The 20146-nt window shown below is 33.9% G+C and overlaps 1 protein-coding gene across 1 annotated transcript; it reads left to right on the forward strand.

Moving 5' to 3' along the window:
- Positions 1-15332: 15332 nt before the first annotated feature.
- Positions 15333-17193, forward strand: LOC145054253 (large ribosomal subunit protein uL30w). The gene is made up of 7 exons (XM_079002401.1): positions 15333-15446; positions 15805-15996; positions 16084-16181; positions 16296-16353; positions 16473-16552; positions 16637-16739; positions 16822-17193. The coding sequence occupies exons 2-7, from the start codon at positions 15814-15816 to the stop codon at positions 17035-17037; spliced, it is 738 nt and encodes a 245-aa protein (XP_078858527.1). The 5' UTR covers positions 15333-15446; positions 15805-15813; the 3' UTR covers positions 17038-17193.
- The last annotated feature ends 2953 nt before the right edge of the window (positions 17194-20146 follow it).

The following is a 20146-nucleotide window of genomic DNA, read 5'->3' on the forward strand; positions in this document are numbered from 1 at the left end:
AGCAAGTATACAGGTTATATGCACACATAGCACATAATTTATATAAAATACTTAATATTTATGTGTAAGGTGAAAGTAACTATCCACTCACTTGTTAAAGTGATGATTCCAAACTCGGGCAACGCTTCGCTTCTAACGATTCTATTTTCCTTCGATGAAACCTAGCATTATTATCGCTAAGTTTTAGTCTAATCTTTATTATGACTAATTATTAGTATAGATTCATCACTAACTCAAGGTATACTTTAATGATCTATCAAGTAAGGAACGACCAGGTAGGATCATATCGGAGGTAGGGTTCGTTTGGTATACGAAGTATACTGTTTGGAAATCCCACTTTAAACACGTCACTAAATCACAGCCTAAACATCATCCCGGTAAGTAGATCAATCAGTATAATGACTTGGAATCACTGATAAATCTTGTTTATAAGTTCATAATAACGATAATGAACTTAAACATAAGATATACTTAAAGTAGGGTAAGCATAACTCACTTACAACGAGTTTTTCTCAAAACCGGGCTTCGCTGAAGCAGCGTTTCTGAGCCAAAAGCTCTTATTTTCGGAGCCTTTAGCAGCTTCGGGGCTTCCTTCTCGGGCTAGGTAGTTACCCTAGGCTTTGGGGGTTTGGGGGGCTTAAAGAGAGTTTCTAGAGAAGAAAAAGAAGGGTTTGAAGGTGTGAGAAATGAGCTTCACCGAAACCTCTATTTATAGGCTGGAAAACATCTCTACACGTCGAGTAGGAGTACCTACTCATCAAGTCCATGCCACATGTCACCTTCTGGTGGCTAGCCTTAGGGAGGAAGCAACAACCAGGATTTCGCCACATCACCCGATTTCGTACAACTCATTCCCAACTTAGAAAAATCATAACTTTCGCATACGAGCTCCGTTTTCGACGTTCTTTATATCCACACGTAGGTAAAAAAACAAGATCTACAAATTTCATTTTGACTATGTTGGCTAATTCTCGACCGATCTTAAATTTAATAGTAGGAGGGGATTATACTGCTAAATGAGTAAATGACCGCGAAAAATTCGTAACTCCTTCATACGGACTCCGTTTTCGTCTATCTTTTTATCGTTGAGTTACTTTAATGAGATCTTCATTTCTCATTTAGGTTGTTTTGGCTAAAACCCGCTCGATCTAAAATCCGAATTTTGGGTTGTGCACTACTATGCCAAATCTTAAAAAAAAAATCATAACTTCCTCATATGAAGTCAAATTTGGACGTTCTTTTTTTGTATGTTCTTGGTTTAACGTATACTACAACTCTCATTTAGTTCTTTAAGGCTAAAAAGTCCTCTATCATAAATTCACTATTTACGTCTCCTGGTGTTGTGCCGGTTTTGCCGTAAAACTTTAACGGACCATAACTTCTTCGTTATAACTCGGATTTTGGCATTCTTTATATGTACGAATCCCTTGTAAAATATACTACAACTTGGTTAAGATTAATCCTACTAAATAATCTTCAATCAAAAACTCATTTTTGATGCTCATTGTCTCTAAATTTACTAGCCCGAATTTGCGGGCGTTACAATTATTTCCCCCTTAAGATGATTACGTCCCTGAATCATCAACGAAACATGGCTTGTATAATGATTCCATATGTTATTTATTCATCCTAGGTAATAACCATAACTTCGATCTTGCACCCACTCTCTAAATTATGTTAGACTCCAAACTATGACCTCCAAGTCATAATCTTGATCCTTACTGGAGACTCCTTCTTCTTCTTAACAACTAAAGAATAAGTTCTTTGATTTTCACAATAGATCGACGGGTCTCGTTTTAATGACCTCTCATCGTATGTTGCAATGCTTAAACCCAGGTCTCTTAGAGTCAAATTCCAAAACAGACTATACCTTCATTCATCTTCTAATGTGATATAATCACATTCTAGCATGTAACACTTCTAGCCACAAGTTTCATATTTCAACAATGATCGCGATACTCCTATTGATCGCTTCGATTATCTTTCACTTCAATCGTGTGGCTTGAGTCAGATGCTACATCGATCTTGGTTCTATGAACCATGTAACACACTCATCTTAGTCGGAATTGATATGAAATGACCTCTAGGGTCGGAATAACAATCATCTTCTCAGTCATTACCGAAACGATGGTAACGACATACTTGAATAAAACAGAATCAATTACTAGCTTCTTGGTAACCTTGTGACTTTCCTTGATCCAAGTGCGAGTCTTATGCTTCCGATAGTATAGACCTCTACTACCATTCACACCTACTCATACTCGTCCCAAGTATTGTCTCGCAGTTTTCCAATTCACCATACAAGAAAATCACATAAGAACTTAACACACTATATAACAAAATGAAGGTTTTATATTATTCCTTGAAACGATTACGTAGGTGTTCAAGTTCAACCTATACTATGCCTCTAATGGGATACACCTCCTGGCTATTTCATATCTTGATCTTTGGATATGAAGTCCTCATCCTTGACTCCTCGCATTGTTATTTGTTTCGTCGAGGATCATGTGGAACACCCTTGGCCTTGATGGTGTATCTGGCCTTACTGCTTTATTTTTCCTCAGGAAGTCTTTGGACATGTGCCCCTTGCCTCCACATTCGTAGCATACCTTATCATTATGAGTGCAGTCCTTGGAATAGTGACTAGTCCTCCCACACTTGTAACAAGTCACTTCTTCGTTGCATCTCCCACTATGCTTCTTCTTGCACTTATCACACCATTCCACATCACCTCTTTCTCCTCCTCTAAGCTTCGAGAATTTGCTTTCCTTGTTGTACCTTGAAGATCCTTTAAACTTCCTCTTCTCTCCTACCTTATCTTTTTCTACATGAACGTTGCAACAAACATTTTCTTATGTCTAATACTCTTTTAGACAATCCACACACCAATTCACGACAATCTTCATTCATATCTACTTCCAACATATGAACGACTGTGGCCCGTTTGAATAATTCGATTATTCTTAATAAACTCAATTATTCTGGAAGTCAAAACATACAAATGTGAAACACAAGAATAATACTAATCCCATATGGCCTCAAACCTTTGAGTATAAATAAAACTCCTTTTATTTATCACCATATCGATTACTCATTATTTGTCATTTCGGGTAATCAACTTCTTACTTGAATTATTACACTTGTCCCATGCTCTTAGCATGTACACAATGTTTACCTATGGTTCTTACTTTTTGAAATAGATCAAATTGAACACACTTCCAATCATTATCATCTCACAACTCCAAATCCTTTTCATAAGTGTAAGAATATCAAATTCTTGCCACTTATAGAGTATGCTAGATTCTAACATTTTATGCAATGATCCATTTGTAATGTCACTGCACCAAAGTCACAAAGACTTTTGTCAATGATGTTACAAAGTCCTCTATCGGAGATTGTTACAAGACAATTCCTCAGATATGATGTCTCTCACTCAAAGTACTTTCCTTTGAACATCCTTTTGCATAAAAGTTTCTAATCTTAGACATAGATTTTTCAATATTCAATTCCCAATATGGATACAGTTCCATATTTTCCATATGACAACTTATTCTTAATAGAATCTCATCTATTCGTAATGATGTCGATATGGTCCATCCAATATGGGAACATTTCCATAATTTCCATATGACAACTCATTCTTAATAGAATCCTTTCTATTCATAATAATGTCGATATGGTCCATCCAATACCATGCTTCCAACTACTCACAAGCGACCAATCCTCGTCGAACTTTGGATTGTCCTTTGATAGTTGTTTAATTATTTTAGTCAAAACCAATTCTAGTCCCTTTTCCCTCTAAATGCGCTCGACATTTGGAAAATTTTAGAATGGTCAAACATTAAAGCATTTGCAATCGATCCTATACCCGAAGCGTATGGGACACAACGCACAATGTTTTATTTGCTATGTTCTCAAAATTCGAATTGTGAAGAGGAATGCCGTAATCATAATCGAAATTTTAAGAACACACTATGTACCTTTGACTAAATTTATTAACATTTCTCAACCTAAACCTTTAGATTTGAAATGAAGCATAATCTTCTCTCCCTTACTTATAGCAAAACAACTCTTCAACTATTGCGACTTTGCAAAGTATGACTCTTGTTTTCTATAATTAATATTGCTAACCTTGCAATACTTTCCTTAATAATCATACAATCATAACATTTATGCTCCCACTATCATGATGATTATTATAAAACATAACACTTATGCTCCCACTAGCTTCGACATGTATTCATAAACATCTTAACTTTCAGAAAAACAATACTTATTGAATTTCTTAAGTTCATGTTTCTAATACTTAGTGCTTTGATAATCTTTTATCAAGACTTTTTGAACTTATACACCTTTGTCTTCGATAGTTCATATGTGTGTCTAAACACTTAAGTCTAATTGCCAAACCTCACAATTCAAATTATGGAAAGGGATACCGTAACCATAATCGAATTCGAGAATGCAATTTTACAATCACTATCTTCTTAAAATCTTTCTTAGTGAAAGCATTTCCTCACAATCATTTTCATGAAGGAGGAAATCTTATGACACTTAGATTTAAATGGTGTATGTGTTCCTATCCATGTGAATTTGTTAAAACTAAAGTTTACGACAAATTCAAACTCATATGGACCAAACTTTCTTAATCTTGATTTCTTGCCTTATGGTAGCACAGCTTCCCACCATGTCTTCCAAGTAGTTAAGCAGCTCACCCTTTCCTATCAATGTACCTTTCATTGATTAAGGTGCTTTGCCTTTTATGTGTTCAAAATGAGAACTCATAGAACTCACATGCATAATTAACTCGATTGGATTGGCACAGAATCAAAATAATGTCAACACGATATGTTGTAAACCTCAACTCGTGTGCTAGTGATGATTGATAAGGTTTATTTGATTTGTTCTTGAAACCTTTCAAGACTATTAAGACTCCCACTGACTCCTTGACATATACGATTCTCTTGTCAAAACATTTCTTGACAAACAAATATTCAAGAGTTAGTGTAGTTTTATCAAGACTCTTCATAAATTGGTCCTAGTTGGTCTTTGTCTTATCCAAGACATCACAACTTTCCACATTTGATGAATGTTACAAACCTTCTTAATACTTTTCACTCATTGTCACAATCTTAACTTTAAGACTTGTTATTGGAACGAAGTATGATTGACTTCTTGATTTAACCATTTCTTCAAATCTTGATTCCTCTTCTTAGACATACAATTGTACTAAGACTCACTTAGAGGATCAATTGAGATATGGTTCTTAATCATTAAGACCTATCATAAAGCATAAAAGGTACTCTCCCTTCTTCTTAGAATGGAGAAACTTTTATCTTTCTGCCTACTTGATTCTTCTTATTCGTTCTGCTATTGATTTAATTTTTTTCAATCAATTCAGAATTACACTTAATCTTATACGTATAATCATATTTACTAAACCTTTAGTAAATCATGACGAATATCTTTGTTACTCTTATGGTGGACTTTGATCAACACACAACTTTGTGTACTCGATCTCCTAGTCCTTCACTTGACACTTTGTCAATGAATTGGTCTAATTTCCAAATATGAAATTTCTCATTCATCGTGCAACCAAGTTGCGTGATTCCAAAATTCTGTCCAATTGAAACTTTGGGCGATGAGAAACTCTCCCTATTTGGTAAATTCTCGACTTTCCATAAATAACATAATAAGAACCAAATCCATTATTGTTAATAATAGAAACATTTTAACATCAATATTTCATACACGCCATTGTAAGGATAAATAAATAAAATTTAAAATCAAAATTTATTTTATTGCGGAAAAAATTGTCCTTACAATGCAACTCATTGAAAAACTTATGCGAATACATCTTTCTTAGCAATCTAATTCTAACTCTAAGTAGTAGCTCAAGAATCTAATCTTTTAGAAATGCGATCGAAATCCATTCTTTCACGGTTAGTTTCTGCTCACTTCTTCCCTTAAGCTTCCTTTCTTTTCTTCGATCCATCAATTGTAATCCTATCACATTATGTATTAAGAATCTAGAATAGAAGCTTAAAAGAGTTAGTTAATGGATTTTACCTATATTAGAGCCATACGTTTCGACTCTCCCATCTCTTAGATCTCTTAGGTAAATGGGGTTGCTTCGTCTCCAATGCCCTTTCTCTTGGCAATAAAAGCAAATTGACTCTTTTGGAGCATGACATGGAACTACTTTAGACATTGCCTTTCTCTTATGATCAAACTTTTCGATCATAGCATGTCTTTCGTTGCCATTGTCTATATCCATAGAGGTCTTGAAGGCAGATTCACCAATCAACTTTGCTTTTCTATTGCGCCAAACCATTGCTGATTCAGCAGCAATAAGCATATAGGTGAGATCTATAAGGGTCACGTCGCGGTTCATCATATAGTACTCTCTTACGAACTCACTATATGAGTTAGGAAGTGACTGAAGAACCCAATCAACAGCCATTTCCTCACAGACAACGGATCCCAACATTCTTAACCTATCAATGTGTGACTTCATCCCTAGGATGTGTGCACACACCGACTTTCCTTCTTTATGTTTACTTGCCAAAAGGGCTTGAGTGATCTTGAACTTTTCAAGCCTTTGAACTTGGGGGTTAGGGGGAATAATTGGAGGAGGAGGAGGAGGAGGAGGAGGAAGTGAAGCATGATCTCTTGTTCCTCGATCGAATCGTGGAATATCATCTTCATGTGGAATGCTTGTTCCACGGGATTTGAGAAGACCATAGTTTGTCAAACTTTGACATCTACAAAACGGGAGAAAACGAATTCAAGTTAGTTGATTGATTGAGTCCTTAGTAAATCACCCAAATGAAATACTAAGGCTAGGACCCAACACAATATTCTACAACTCGGGAGAGGGATGCTGTAACCCAAATTGCAGAACATTTGAAGGTAAGTGAATGACGATTCACTAATTTCCACCATGAAAAACGAAAAAGATTTTTAAGTTTTAAATCTATGAAAACTCCTAGATCCTTTGAGATTCATTGAACTTTCAATGGCATGTTTAAATCTCGATATGCCCCTCTTGTTTGTGACTGGGATGCCGAGGATCACAAAGCGGGTGTGAATAACCATGCAAACTTACATGGTGCCCTCACATGTTACAGTCATCTATTCGATGTGCCGGTAAACCACACACGCTCCACCGAACTATGACAAACATTGAGTCACCCTTTGCTACCTTTGCTTAGAACCATTTAGTGTGCCGGTAAACCACACACGTTCCACTAACGTCTTTGCAAGGGCACAAAGTGTAATTTCATGGAATTGCATCAATTCACTTTTGCCTAAGTAATTAAGATTGGGAATTTTATGAAAACATTTAGTTACTTTAATAATTCATTATACTTATAATGGAAGGTTTCGTCCTATCCTACCCGTTCGGCTAACGACCCTCCACTAGTCAAGAGTGCGGTGGGTAAGAGTGGATACCCATTCAATCGCCATTTTATAGGCAATTTCCTTAAACACCCCTTATAGACCAGCTTCGTGAATGAGGTCTACTAACGGTAAGACTGACTTTTACTCATACATATATATATATATATAATGTTAGACTTTTAATGTTATATATAGTATAGGGTGTATTTTACACTTTTAAAATACTAGGTGATCAAATTTAACAATTATACTTTTAATTCAATTAAATTTTAAACCAAAACTTTATGGATTTATTAAACTTCTTTTAATTATACACCTTAATTAATTAATAAAACCATAAGGGTGTGATTTGAACTTTTTCAAAACTATACTAGAGTTTTAGAATTTAACATTCCTAATTAAACTTTTAATCAACTTTTAAATTCCAAAACTTGAGGGCAAGTTTTGAAACATTTCAAACATTAGGGTTTAGAATTTAAATACACATCAAAATTAAACCATTTAATCAAAATTTAAATTCCAAAACTTGAGGGCAAGTTTTGAAACCTTTTTCAAAACATAAGGGTTTCAATTATTTAAATTTCAAAACAACAAAACTTTTGGGTTCAAATTTAAACTATAAAACCTAAAGGGCAAAATATGAAACTTTTCATAACAACAAGGATCAAATAACAAATAATTTAAATTAACATTTAATCACATAATTATCCATATTTGATTTGTTTAATGATTTCTTGCAAAACAATTTATCAATTTACTTAAAATAATTAATCAATTATCACATAAGGAAACAATTATCTTATTAATTGATAAATATCTTCAATTAGATCAAAATTATAGTCAAATATATCATATAAATGGATTAATATTGATCTAACATGATAAGGTAACTATCCCAATGCAAAAACAGCAAGAAATCCCGAGATAACCTCCATCTGATGAGTTGACTCGTCGAGTCAAGCCTGGACTCGTCGAGTCACCTTGGACTCGGCGAGTTCAGCTATGGACTCGGCGAGTCCAGCCTCCAGAAACACCAAAAATCGAATTTTTCAGATATATAATGCATCAATACAATTGAAACCATTTTTCAGATATATAGTGAGGCAATTAGGGTTATCTAACATGGACACCCTAATTTGGTTGCTTAAGCCCTAAGCAACCCATAGACTCCTTTAATCAAGCCCTTGGACGATTTCCTTATGGGCTTCCCATAAGAATTCGTCCACCTCTTGATTTAAGACAATCCATGGCCCAAATTGCAATTATCTTATAATTACAATTCCAGTCCCTTAAGTTTAATTAATCTCTTTTAGTCACAAAACTAATTACCAATTAATTATTGACTAATATTAATTAAACAATATGATTTCTCCTTTAATATATTATTCCCATAATATATTAATAAATCATATTTAATCCTTTCTCTCCATAATTCATCCTATCAAGTTGCTTTGGTGAAGGCAACCCAAAAGGACCATGCACAATCGGGTCAAGTACATACCAAAATAGTTATGGACTTAGACACTAATCCAACATGAACAACTCCGGATAGTGCTCTCGCTTCTCATCCTCCGGCTCCCAAGTCCACTCGGAACCCCTCCGATGTTCCCACTGTACCTTTACCAAAGGTATCTCCTTGTTCTGAAGAACTTTCATCTTCCTTTCCAGTATGGCCACATGCCTCTCCATGTAATTCAGGCGTTCATTGACCTGAATATCGTCCAACGACACCACTGCCTCCTGATCCATAATGCACTTTTTGCAATTGTGAAACGTGGAAAGTGTTGTGGATCCGGTTAAGCTCCTCCGATAGCTCTAGCATGTATGCCACCTAGCCAACTTTGACAATGATCTTGAACGACCCAATGAAACGGGGACCCAATTTCCCCATCTTCCTGAAGCGAATCACACCCTTCCAGGGTGAGACCTTCAGAAGTACCATATCACCCACCTCAAACTCTAACTTGGATTGGCATTTGTCGGTGTAACTCTTCTGCCGACTCTGAGTGGCCTGCAGTCGCTGCCTAATCTGATGAATCTTCTTGGTAGTCTGCAAGACTACCTCCGTTCATCCCATCACCCTGTGTTCGACCTTACCCCAACAAACTGGGGTGCGACATCTCCGCCCATACAACAGCTCGAAAGGCGGGGCGCCAATGTTGGAATGATAGTTGTTGTTGTAGGCGAACTCTACAAGGGGTAGGTGGGAATCGCAGCTCCCACTGAAGTCAATGACACACACCCTCAACATATCTTCGAGGGGCTGAATTGTCCACTCGCTCTGACCGTCGGTCTGCGGATGGAATGATGTGCTAAAGTGAAACCGTGTGCCCAGTTGCTCGTGGAACTTCTGCCATAAATGAGAGGTAAATCAAACATCCCGGTCGGAGACAATGGAGACCGGAACCCCATGGAGATCCACGATCTCACGGACGTACACGTCAGCCAACTTCTCGGCCGATGAACTCTCCCGTATGGCCAAGAAATGGGCACTCTTGGTCAATCGATCCACGATGACCGATATAGTGTCAAACCCGTTCGCCGTCCTCGGAAACTTGGTAATAAAGTCCATTGTGATCTGTTCCCATTTCCACATGGGAATCTCCAGGGCTTCCTTCTCATGCTATGGAGTTACCCTAGGCTTTGGGGGGTTTGGGGGGCTTAGAGAAAGTTTCTAGAGAGAGAAAGAAGGGTTTGAAGGTGTGAGAAATGAGCTTCACCCGACACCTCTATTTATAGGCTAAAAAATAGCTCTACTTGTCGAGTAGGAGGACCTACTCGTTGATTGCATGCCACATGTCACCTTCTGGTGGCTAGCCTTGGGGAGGAAGCAACGACCAGGATTTCGCCACGTCACCCGATTTCGCACAACTCATTCCCGACTTAGAAAAAACATAACTTTTGCATACGAGCTCCGTTTTCGACGTTCTTTATATCCACACGTAGGTAAAAAAAATATTTACAACTTTCATTTTCACTTCGTCGGCTAATTCTCGACCGATCTTAAATTTAACAGTAAGAGGAGATTATACTGCTAAATGACCGCGAAAAATTCGTAACTCCTTCATACGAACTCCGTTTTCGTCTGTCTTTTTTATCGTTGAGCTCCTATTAATGAGATATTCAATTCTCATTTAGGTTGCGTTGGACAAAAACCGCTCGATGTAAAATTCGAATTTCGGGTTGTGCACAGTGCACTGCTATGCCAAATCTTAGAAAAATCATAACTTCCTCATATGAAGTCAGATTTGGGCGTTCTTTTTTTGTATGTTCTCGGTTTAATGTATACTACAACTTTTATTTAGATATCCAAGGATAAAAATTCCTCTATCATAAATTCACTATTTAATCTCCCGGTGCCGTGCCGGTTTTGCCGTAAAACTTCGACGGGCCATAACTTATTCGTTATAACTCGGATTTCGGCGTTCTTTATATGCACGGAACCCTTGTAACATATACTACAACCTGGTTAAGATTAATCCTTCTAAATAATCGTTAATCAAAAACTCATTTTTGACGCTCATTGTCTATAAATTAACTAGCCTGAATCTGCGGGCGTTACACTATAAGTCTTCTTTTGAACCACAAGCTAGCACCGAGCACCCTTTTCTTGAAAATCAGCAAAAGCACACCAATATGCACACTTAGATCTCTAAAACACTCAATGAGAGGTTAGGGTTTCCGAAATCAGGCTAGAAGTCAGTGGAGGTTGAGAAATGAAAGAGCATTGAGCTTATAAGAATGCTTAAATAGTGCCCAAACCCTAACAATTAGGGTTTGGCACTCTGCTCATTATGTTGGGTATACACGACCAACCACGTGTATTCCCCTCCTTGCATGCATGGGACCGATTTGCCATCTTTTTCCATTAGAGGCCAATTCTGCCAATAATTCAAATTGCCATTACTTCCTCATCGTAGATCCGTTTCCAACGAACCTTATATCCACGGAAAGGTGGAGAGAAAACCTACGCTTATATTAACTCATCATAGCCTTAGAACTTCTCGAACAAAACCCAAAATTCATAAAAGGACCGAGTTATCAAATTACGACTATACCCTTGGACTCCGAAAGCACCATCGAACACTTGGACTACTTTAACCATAACACCCACAACCGAAAAGGGCCAACTCCTATCTTCCCCAAGACTCAAGCCTCATGACAACTGATGATTGGGTTGCAGCCACAAAAAATGAAGCAAATCCAAAACCGGGTGTTACAGATCCTTACAAAAAAACGTAGAGACCCATCCCCCGCCTTCCTCTTAATCACAGTCCTAGAAATAACAACAGAATCATGGAGCTACTTTATAATATCAACAATTCTCAACCAAATACCTTTCTTTAAAATTGAATCGTCAACCCATCCCAAACCACCATCTCTACCGTTATTTTTTTAATAACTTTAACCCATAAGGCTTCTTTGTTATTAAAAAAGCACCATTTCCATTTATAGATAAAACACTTATTAAAAGCCTCCATTGAGCCAACATCTAATCACTTTTTTCTTTTGAAGCCAAAATCGAATCCCATTTAACCTAATGTTATTTTCGATCCCCTACTTCTTCACCCCAAAAAAACTGGCTCTCAATCTTTCTAGGTACTTATTAACCACACTTGGCATATGAAATAAAGACATATAAAAATACCAATGGATCTCAACACAGACTTCAACAACATTAACTGACCTCTAATGGATAACATTATGATATTCCAAAAAAGAGAATCACATGCCTTTTCAAAATTCACCTTGAAAATCATAATCTTCTTTTTCTTTAATTTGCACCAGTCGACCACTTCGTCAACATTCAAAGGACCATCTATAATTTGTTTTCCTTCTAATAAAGGCAGACTGCTCAGATCTTACCACCGAATCAACCACCTAAGCCAACCTATTAGCCAATAACTTGGAAATGATATTGTATTGAATGCCAATCAAGGTGACAGGCCGGTAATCATTGATCAACATAAGATTCAAAATTTTAGGAATTAAAGTAATGAAAGAAGAATTACATCCCGAGGGAATATAATTCAACCTAAAAAATGAACAAAATTATGAACATCACTGTGCATCAAATCCCAAAATCTCTTGACAAACGTAAATGTAAACCCGTTTGGACCCGACGCCTTATCACTCCCATAAGCCCAGATAGCATCACAAACTTCTTCTAAAGCAGACAACTTATCCAACCCTCGAATATGATCTGAATTGAGAGACTTTAATTTAGGATTGCGATTTAAATATCTAGACCCCATAAAACTGTCATTCTTTTTCGTATAAAAATTCAAGAAAGCGTCTTTCACCCGATGAGGATGAGATACCCAATCATCATCAACACAAACACCTTTTATAGTCATATGACGTCTTTTCTTCTTAAGCATACCATGATAAAACTTCCTGTACATTCTAAAGTACACAAAGTAGCTTTAGAATGTCTAATTCCTATATTTTTTATGCCAACACTAGCCATTTCTCAAATGAATTCAAATTTAAACATTTTGCATGTTATTTGAATAATTTATTTGTATTTCTGAATTAGGATTATGCTTTTGTCGTATATGAATTTTCATCTAAGTTTGGAACTTAGTTAATTGATGTGATTGTTAGTTAATTTTCTTTATATATATATATATATATATATATATATATATATATATATATATATATATAAACGCATTAACACATGTTTTAACCTATTTATTTAATAGGTTGAGTTGAAAAATATATATTATTCGGTGACAACCAATTTGTATGACCTTCTATATAAATAAATAAATTGAAAATATCAATCGATTTAAATAAATAAATAAAATTAGATTGAAATTTTCAAATCAATTAATAAATAATTCCAACCCAAACTCAATTTAGACCAACTTGCAACTTTTAAATTAGTATGTGATGATTTTCTTTAAATATGATCATTATAATGAAGTTATGATAAAATTTTGTAATGTATGTTATGATAAAATATTAAAGAATTTGAGAAGGATGATCTATTTTATTAAACAAATTTTGTAATGTATGTTATGATAAAATTTTGATCTTTATTATAAATACCGATCTTTATATATGTTATTTGTGTTAATGCAATAATTGTTTATATATATATATATATATATATATATATATATATATATATATATATATATAGGGTAAAGTGAATATACCTAACAACCTTATATAAGCTTAGGTACCTAACCACATTATACTACATTGTTTTGCATTATATTTCCATTGCAATCGTGTAAGGTTCTTAAACTTCAACCCTTAACTTGATTTACTTTCAAGATTTTCAGACATTCACTATTATATTCCTCCTACACCATTTGATTTGTAATGGTAGTATATGAAGCCCACCAGGGGGTCTCCGATAGAAAGACGTCATTTGAAGGAAGATAACGATGAAAGTCCAAAGATTTTGGAAGCAATCAAGTTATGAGGTTGAATTTTAAGAACTTTGGGTGATTACAATGCAAATACGATACAAAATTACGTAGTAGGATGTGGTTAGGTACCTAAGCTTATATAAGGTTGTTAGGTATATTTACTTTTCCCATATATATATATATATATATATATATATATATATATATATATATATATTCTAAATGTGTTTATTACAATAGAAAATATACTTTTTTTACCGGATAATATTATAAAAATTTGTAAATTATATGTATTTTATGCTAAAGAGGTATTTTTGTCATTGTCACTTAATTTCATTATATTGATTTCTATTTTCTTATTTTCATTTTTTGAAGTTAGCAAGCCTCTTCTCTTTCAAAAACAAAAAAAAAAAGTTAGCAAGCCTCTTAATTCAGGAATCAAAACTGGTTTTCTTGATACATAACATATTTTAACGGTTTTACTTCACAAGAGATGAGATATATTTCAACTTTATAGTAATGGCAAATTTATGTGAAAACTCTGACGGTTTTGCTTTAAAAAGATTGGAATATATAAACATTAGGTTACAATCTGTGGAAACAACGGGTAAAATATTTTTATTATTAAATTAAATCCATGGAAACCACAAGAAATGCAGCAAGCTCTAAATCAAAATCGATTACAAACATATCAACGAAAAATATAAGATAAAAGATGAAGAAGGAATTACCATGAAAAGTATTCGAAAGTAAGATGGGAGAGTATAGAAAGTATGAAAACAGAAGTAGAGAAAAGATTTAGAAATGACCTCTTGCGATTTCTAAACCAAATCTAATAGCTACGCTATAGTAGAAAGAACTATAAATGACAGAGATTTGAATCCTAAACATCAAACAAAGTTGACCAAAGTTTTTGTTCCTCGTAAATTCGCAACTATTATCAATAAAAAAAAAGAAACATTGATTTGGTTCCTGATTTGCAGGGTTACCAGGGTTATCAAATTAAAATGTATAATTTAAATTATAATTTCCATAAAATCAGGGATCACGTAGATACTTCCAAGATATTCCTAATTAAACGTCTCATAATCAACATAATTACTTTTTAAAAATTAAAAATTATGAGGTAAAATTATGTGGAAAAATATGAAGGACATTTTTGGCAATTCACTTTCAAAATTTATAGATTGAGGAGATGCCACGTGGCATAAATGAATTTTTTTATTAGAGAGAAGATTTTCTTTTTGATCATTGTATATATATAAATAGTTTTTTTTTTTTTTTTTTATCAAATACATAATTTTTTTCCTACCAAATAAGCTAATAAACTATTTTACCAAAAAACATTTAATGTTTCAAAACTGAATCCCAAACCCTCATTGGCTACATTCTAAAGAAGCAAAGAAGAAACGAATTATGAACTATTATTTTTTCGTAAATTAGTTGAACTTATCTTTGAAAATAAGTTCAAGTAAATTGGATCAGCAAAAGCCCAAAAGTATCTGTAATAGTTAAAAGGAAAGCCCATTCACTGTTCAAACCCAAGCCCGCAAAAGTAGAACTGATATTTACAAATGCCCTGCTCTTACAAAACCCTAATCCCTTATTTCGCCTCTTCATCGTCTACAATCCCTTCGTCGCCGGTGCCGCTTCCAAAAGGTATGCTTCTGTAAGCTCTACACTGAACCAGCATGTGTTATATACCATAGCATCATATCAGTATACCGGCGTTAGTGCGGTGATCTCATAAGTTATTGTCTTCCCTATGAGTTACTGGCGTTGAACTTTAATTTGAAACTATACAGAGGTTATAAGTTTATCATTTTGATGCGTGATTCTGCCAGTTGCTTTTGATTCGAAAACTTAATCAGCACATGTCTCGTTTTGTATCTAGATTTTGTTTTTCTAATGGAAACGATTGCTTTGAAATAATGTTTGAAATTCACTTTACATGATTTATATAAAAAGTGTTTATATTTTTTCTCTCATGGATTGATGAATCGAAGTTTTGACGCAGGTTGAAGAAATGGCTGAAGTTGCCAAGGCAGGACAGCTCGTTCCAGAGTCTGTATTGAAGAAGCAAAAGAGAAACGAGGAATGGGCTCTTGCAAAGAAGCAAGACGTTGAAGAGTTGAAGAAGAAGAACGCTGCCAACAGGAAGTTGATCTTCAACAGGGCTAAGCAGTACAGCAAGGAGTATGAAGCTCAGGTATCATTCTTTAATCCCTTTTTTCATTGTTCTATCGTCTTTGATTGTATCTGATCATTGACTTGTATACATCTCTGTTTAATGCAGGACAAGGAGTTGATCCAGTTGAAGCGTGAGGCAAGGTTGAAGGGTGGATTCTATGTGAACCCTGAAGCCAAGATGCTGTTCATCATTCGTATCCGTGGGTATGTTTTGTTGCCTTTTTTGATTTACAGATGTGATTCTCACAGTGATAGATCATATTTTGTATATATATAGTAGTGGTATTAATCTTCTTTTTTCCACTCTGTAACATATAGTATCAATGCCATGGACCCAAAGTCAAAGAAGATTTTGCAGCTTTTGCGTTTGAGACAGGTGATTTCCAATGCCCCATATAAACATCATATATATTTTTTTATTTTTTGCTACATAAACCATCAAGAAGCTGAAGTTCATATCTTCATATTATTTATAATTCAATCTTTATGAAACAGATATTCAATGGTGTGTTTTTGAAAGTCAACAAAGCCACATTGAACATGCTCCACAGAGTTGAACCATATGTCACCTATGGGTAATAAACGAGTTCAATTTTAAATTCTTTATGTTTTTGGTTTTTTTTTCTCTTTATTAAATAAAAAACTATCCTTTTTCTCAGGTACCCGAACTTGAAGAGTGTGAAGGAGTTGATCTACAAGAGAGGATATGGAAAGCTTAACAAGCAAAGGATCCCATTAACAGACAACTCCATTGTTGAACAGGTTTGTTTGTATTTATTTGATGAATAATTTTGAAATTTGAAAGATACATATGCTGATTTGGATTTATGAATTGAATGAACAGGGTCTTGGAAAATTTGGAATCATCTGTGTTGAAGATCTTATTCATGAAATCTTGACTGCTGGACCACATTTTAAAGAAGCTAACAACTTCTTGTGGCCATTTAAGCTGAAAGCACCTTTGGGTGGAATGAAGAAGAAGAGGAACCATTATGTTGAAGGTGGAGATGCTGGAAACCGTGAAAACTTCATCAACGAGCTAATCAGGAGGATGAATTAAGCTAATAAGCAAAAATCATAATCATTTTGAGGTTTGGTGTTTTTGAATGTTAGGAGGATTAATAGTTTGTTTTACTTATGTTTATGTCTTTTTGAGAGTTGGATACTTTATTTTTTTCAAGCAAAGAGAATGTCACATCATTAAGAATGTTTTCTATCTACTAGTTTTTTTTTGACTCATAATGTGCTTTATTGGTTTTATCCTTGATTTGCTATTGCTATCTACTAAATTTGAATTGGTTCACAAATCCCCCATTGAAACAAAACTCAACAAGTTTTAAGAATGGATTCTATGCGATCTACAACAAAACTCACATGCCTCCATATGTAAATAAAGCCTTCTACGCTTCTCTGTTTCTTGTCTTTCATTGAAATAAGATATACAAATTGTTGCTTTGGGATTTCTATCATATTCGTTTTAAATTTAAACTACAAGGTTTACTTTTAACTATACAATACAACCATCAAATTTTAGTATTAGTTTATTTAAAAAAAATTTAAGGTTTATTTTTTGATATTTCATTTTTTGAGTATACTAAATAAATGACAAACAGAAGTAGCAATTTGTGTCTTTCTAATAGCAAGAAAGACAGAATCATCTCCAGTGGAAGTTCTCGTTGGATAAGAACCAAGTTAGTTGTGACCTAAAGGAATCAAACAATACTGTATGTACAGGAAGTGTTGCACACAAAAAAAGTTATTTAATTACCCATTTTATATAAAATAGAGTATATAAAATGTATAAATGTCTTTTTATATGGGTCAGGCATTGACGAAGCATGACCATCCGTGTAACAAAAAAACTTAAGAAAAAAAAGTGAAAATTCAACGCATAACCATCACAGAGAGAGAGAGAGAGAGAGAGAGAGAGAGAGAGAGAGAGAGAGAGAGAGAGAGAGAGAGAGAGAGAGAGCCTGCTAACCTATGTTTTAAAAACCAGTTGGTAGAACCGGTTTGACCGAAAACTGGAAATCAGTTCAATTAGTATGAGTTTTGTCTTTTTCTAGATTGGAACAAACCGGTCGATTTTTACAAAGAACCATTAAAAAACGGTTGAACTGGTCAAATTGAATAAAAATATAACGAAATGAAATGTTTTGCATAAAAATATTGATAGTTGTTTCTCATCTATTTAAATTTATCATAAACTGAATAAAAATACATGCTAAATGTTATAAACTTTTTCATACACATGTGTATGTATTTATCAAAAACTATATTTAGTTTTTATATATATATATATATATATATATATATATATATATATATATATATATATATATATAATAAGAATACAGGACTTGTTATTATATACTCCCTTCGTCCCAAAATAATAGTCCACAAACAAAAAACACACAGTTTAAGAAAACATTAATTACCATTAACTTTATTAAATGAAATGACAATCTTACCCTTCTGTTGCATTTAATTTTATGGTAGTTGCATTTAATTTTATGGTAATTTAACTAATAATGAGGGGTATTATGGTAAAAAACATATTTATTTTTAGAAGTAGACAATTATTTTGGGACAAACCAAAAAGGAAACATGGACTATTAATATGGGACGAAGGGAGTATATGATGAAGAAAATTGGATTGTGTTTGAATGGCGTGAGGTAAAAAAACTAATGACAAAACAAAATAAAACAAACAATCGAACAACCGAACCATTTTGAAAAACGGTCAGTCTGATGTTTGTAAAAACAAAAAAACAAATACGTGTGTTTGAAAAAAAATATCTTATGTTGATAAAAACTAAAAAATTGAAGAGTGACCCATCTAAGCGATTGGTTGATATGATTTACGCTATAAAAACCTATAAATAATAGTTATTATACATTACGGTTCTAAATAATGGATTGATTTACAACTTATGGTTATATATATTTTCTAATGTTTTTGGAGTGATTTATATTTATTTTTATGTGTAATTTTAATGTTTGAACATGTTTTTATGTGTATTTTCATAATTTGAACTTCTGTCTACATGAAAATAACAAAAAAAACATAATAAAAAAAGGATTTTAAAACATTAATATTAACTCGAATCAACTTCAAATTGATCGGTACCAAACACAATGGACCCGACCGTACCCAGCCCAACTAGCTCATATTGAAGCCATTCCATCCGCAGTGACAAAATACTCCTGACATAATAATCACTCTCCATATGCAATAAACACATGTCTATGACCACTCTTCACGGGTATCACCCCACATTTTCTATAGGATTGTTTGTCCAAGTTAATTCAAATTCACAAACTATTTACAAAAATTGTGGTCAGGAAAAGTTATTTCTCAAAGGTAATGTCATTGTATGAGATCATTATTGTAAAATTTTATAGTTATATTGTGATAAACTTAAAAAATATTGTTATTCCGTAGTACTGATTTTCATTTTTCTTCTATATTTTCATGGTTTGCCCAAAACTAAAGGTGCGTTTGGTTGTGGAAAATTTTCCAATTTTCTAGGAAAATTTTCCAATAAAAACGGAAATTTTGAAAACGTATTTGGTTCGTTCAGTTTTTCAAAATTTTCCAAGAAAATGAAAATTTTCAGTTTTCCAAATTGTATGTAAATTAGAAAAGTGATTTTTATAGTTTTCCAAAGTTTTCCAAAATTTTCAAGATGGAAAATGAAAACTCCCCCTGTTTCAACCAAACGCGTTTTCTAAAAATTTCATTGAAAACTGAAAACGAAAACTCAACTCTATTTTCTAAAAACATTTTCTTAAAAAATGAAAACAGTTTTCTACAACCAAACGCACCCTAAGCTACATGCCACTTTTTCATAATTTTGAATTAGAAGTTAATGGGCCCAACTGGAATACAAACGTAAACGCAACTTCTTATGATTATACTTTTTATTTTTCTAGATTCTCAAAATTACAAGTTATGTATTATATAAATGTACCTATTCAGAAGTTGACAGATATTAAGATTAAAGATTCAGGTCTTGTTACTTGTTAGAGATGAAAAATATAGATTTAGGATTAAAGATTCAGGTCTTGTTACTTGTTAGAGATGAAAAATATAGATTTAGGAGTAACCTAATGGATACTACATATCGTTGGTAAAAAGAAACTAGATTAAATTTAACAACGATAGT

Source organism: Lactuca serriola, chromosome 5 (assembly GCF_051521515.1).
Source record: "Lactuca serriola cultivar US96UC23 chromosome 5, Lser_US96UC23_V15, whole genome shotgun sequence".
NCBI classification, from domain to species: Eukaryota; Viridiplantae; Streptophyta; class Magnoliopsida; order Asterales; family Asteraceae; genus Lactuca; species Lactuca serriola.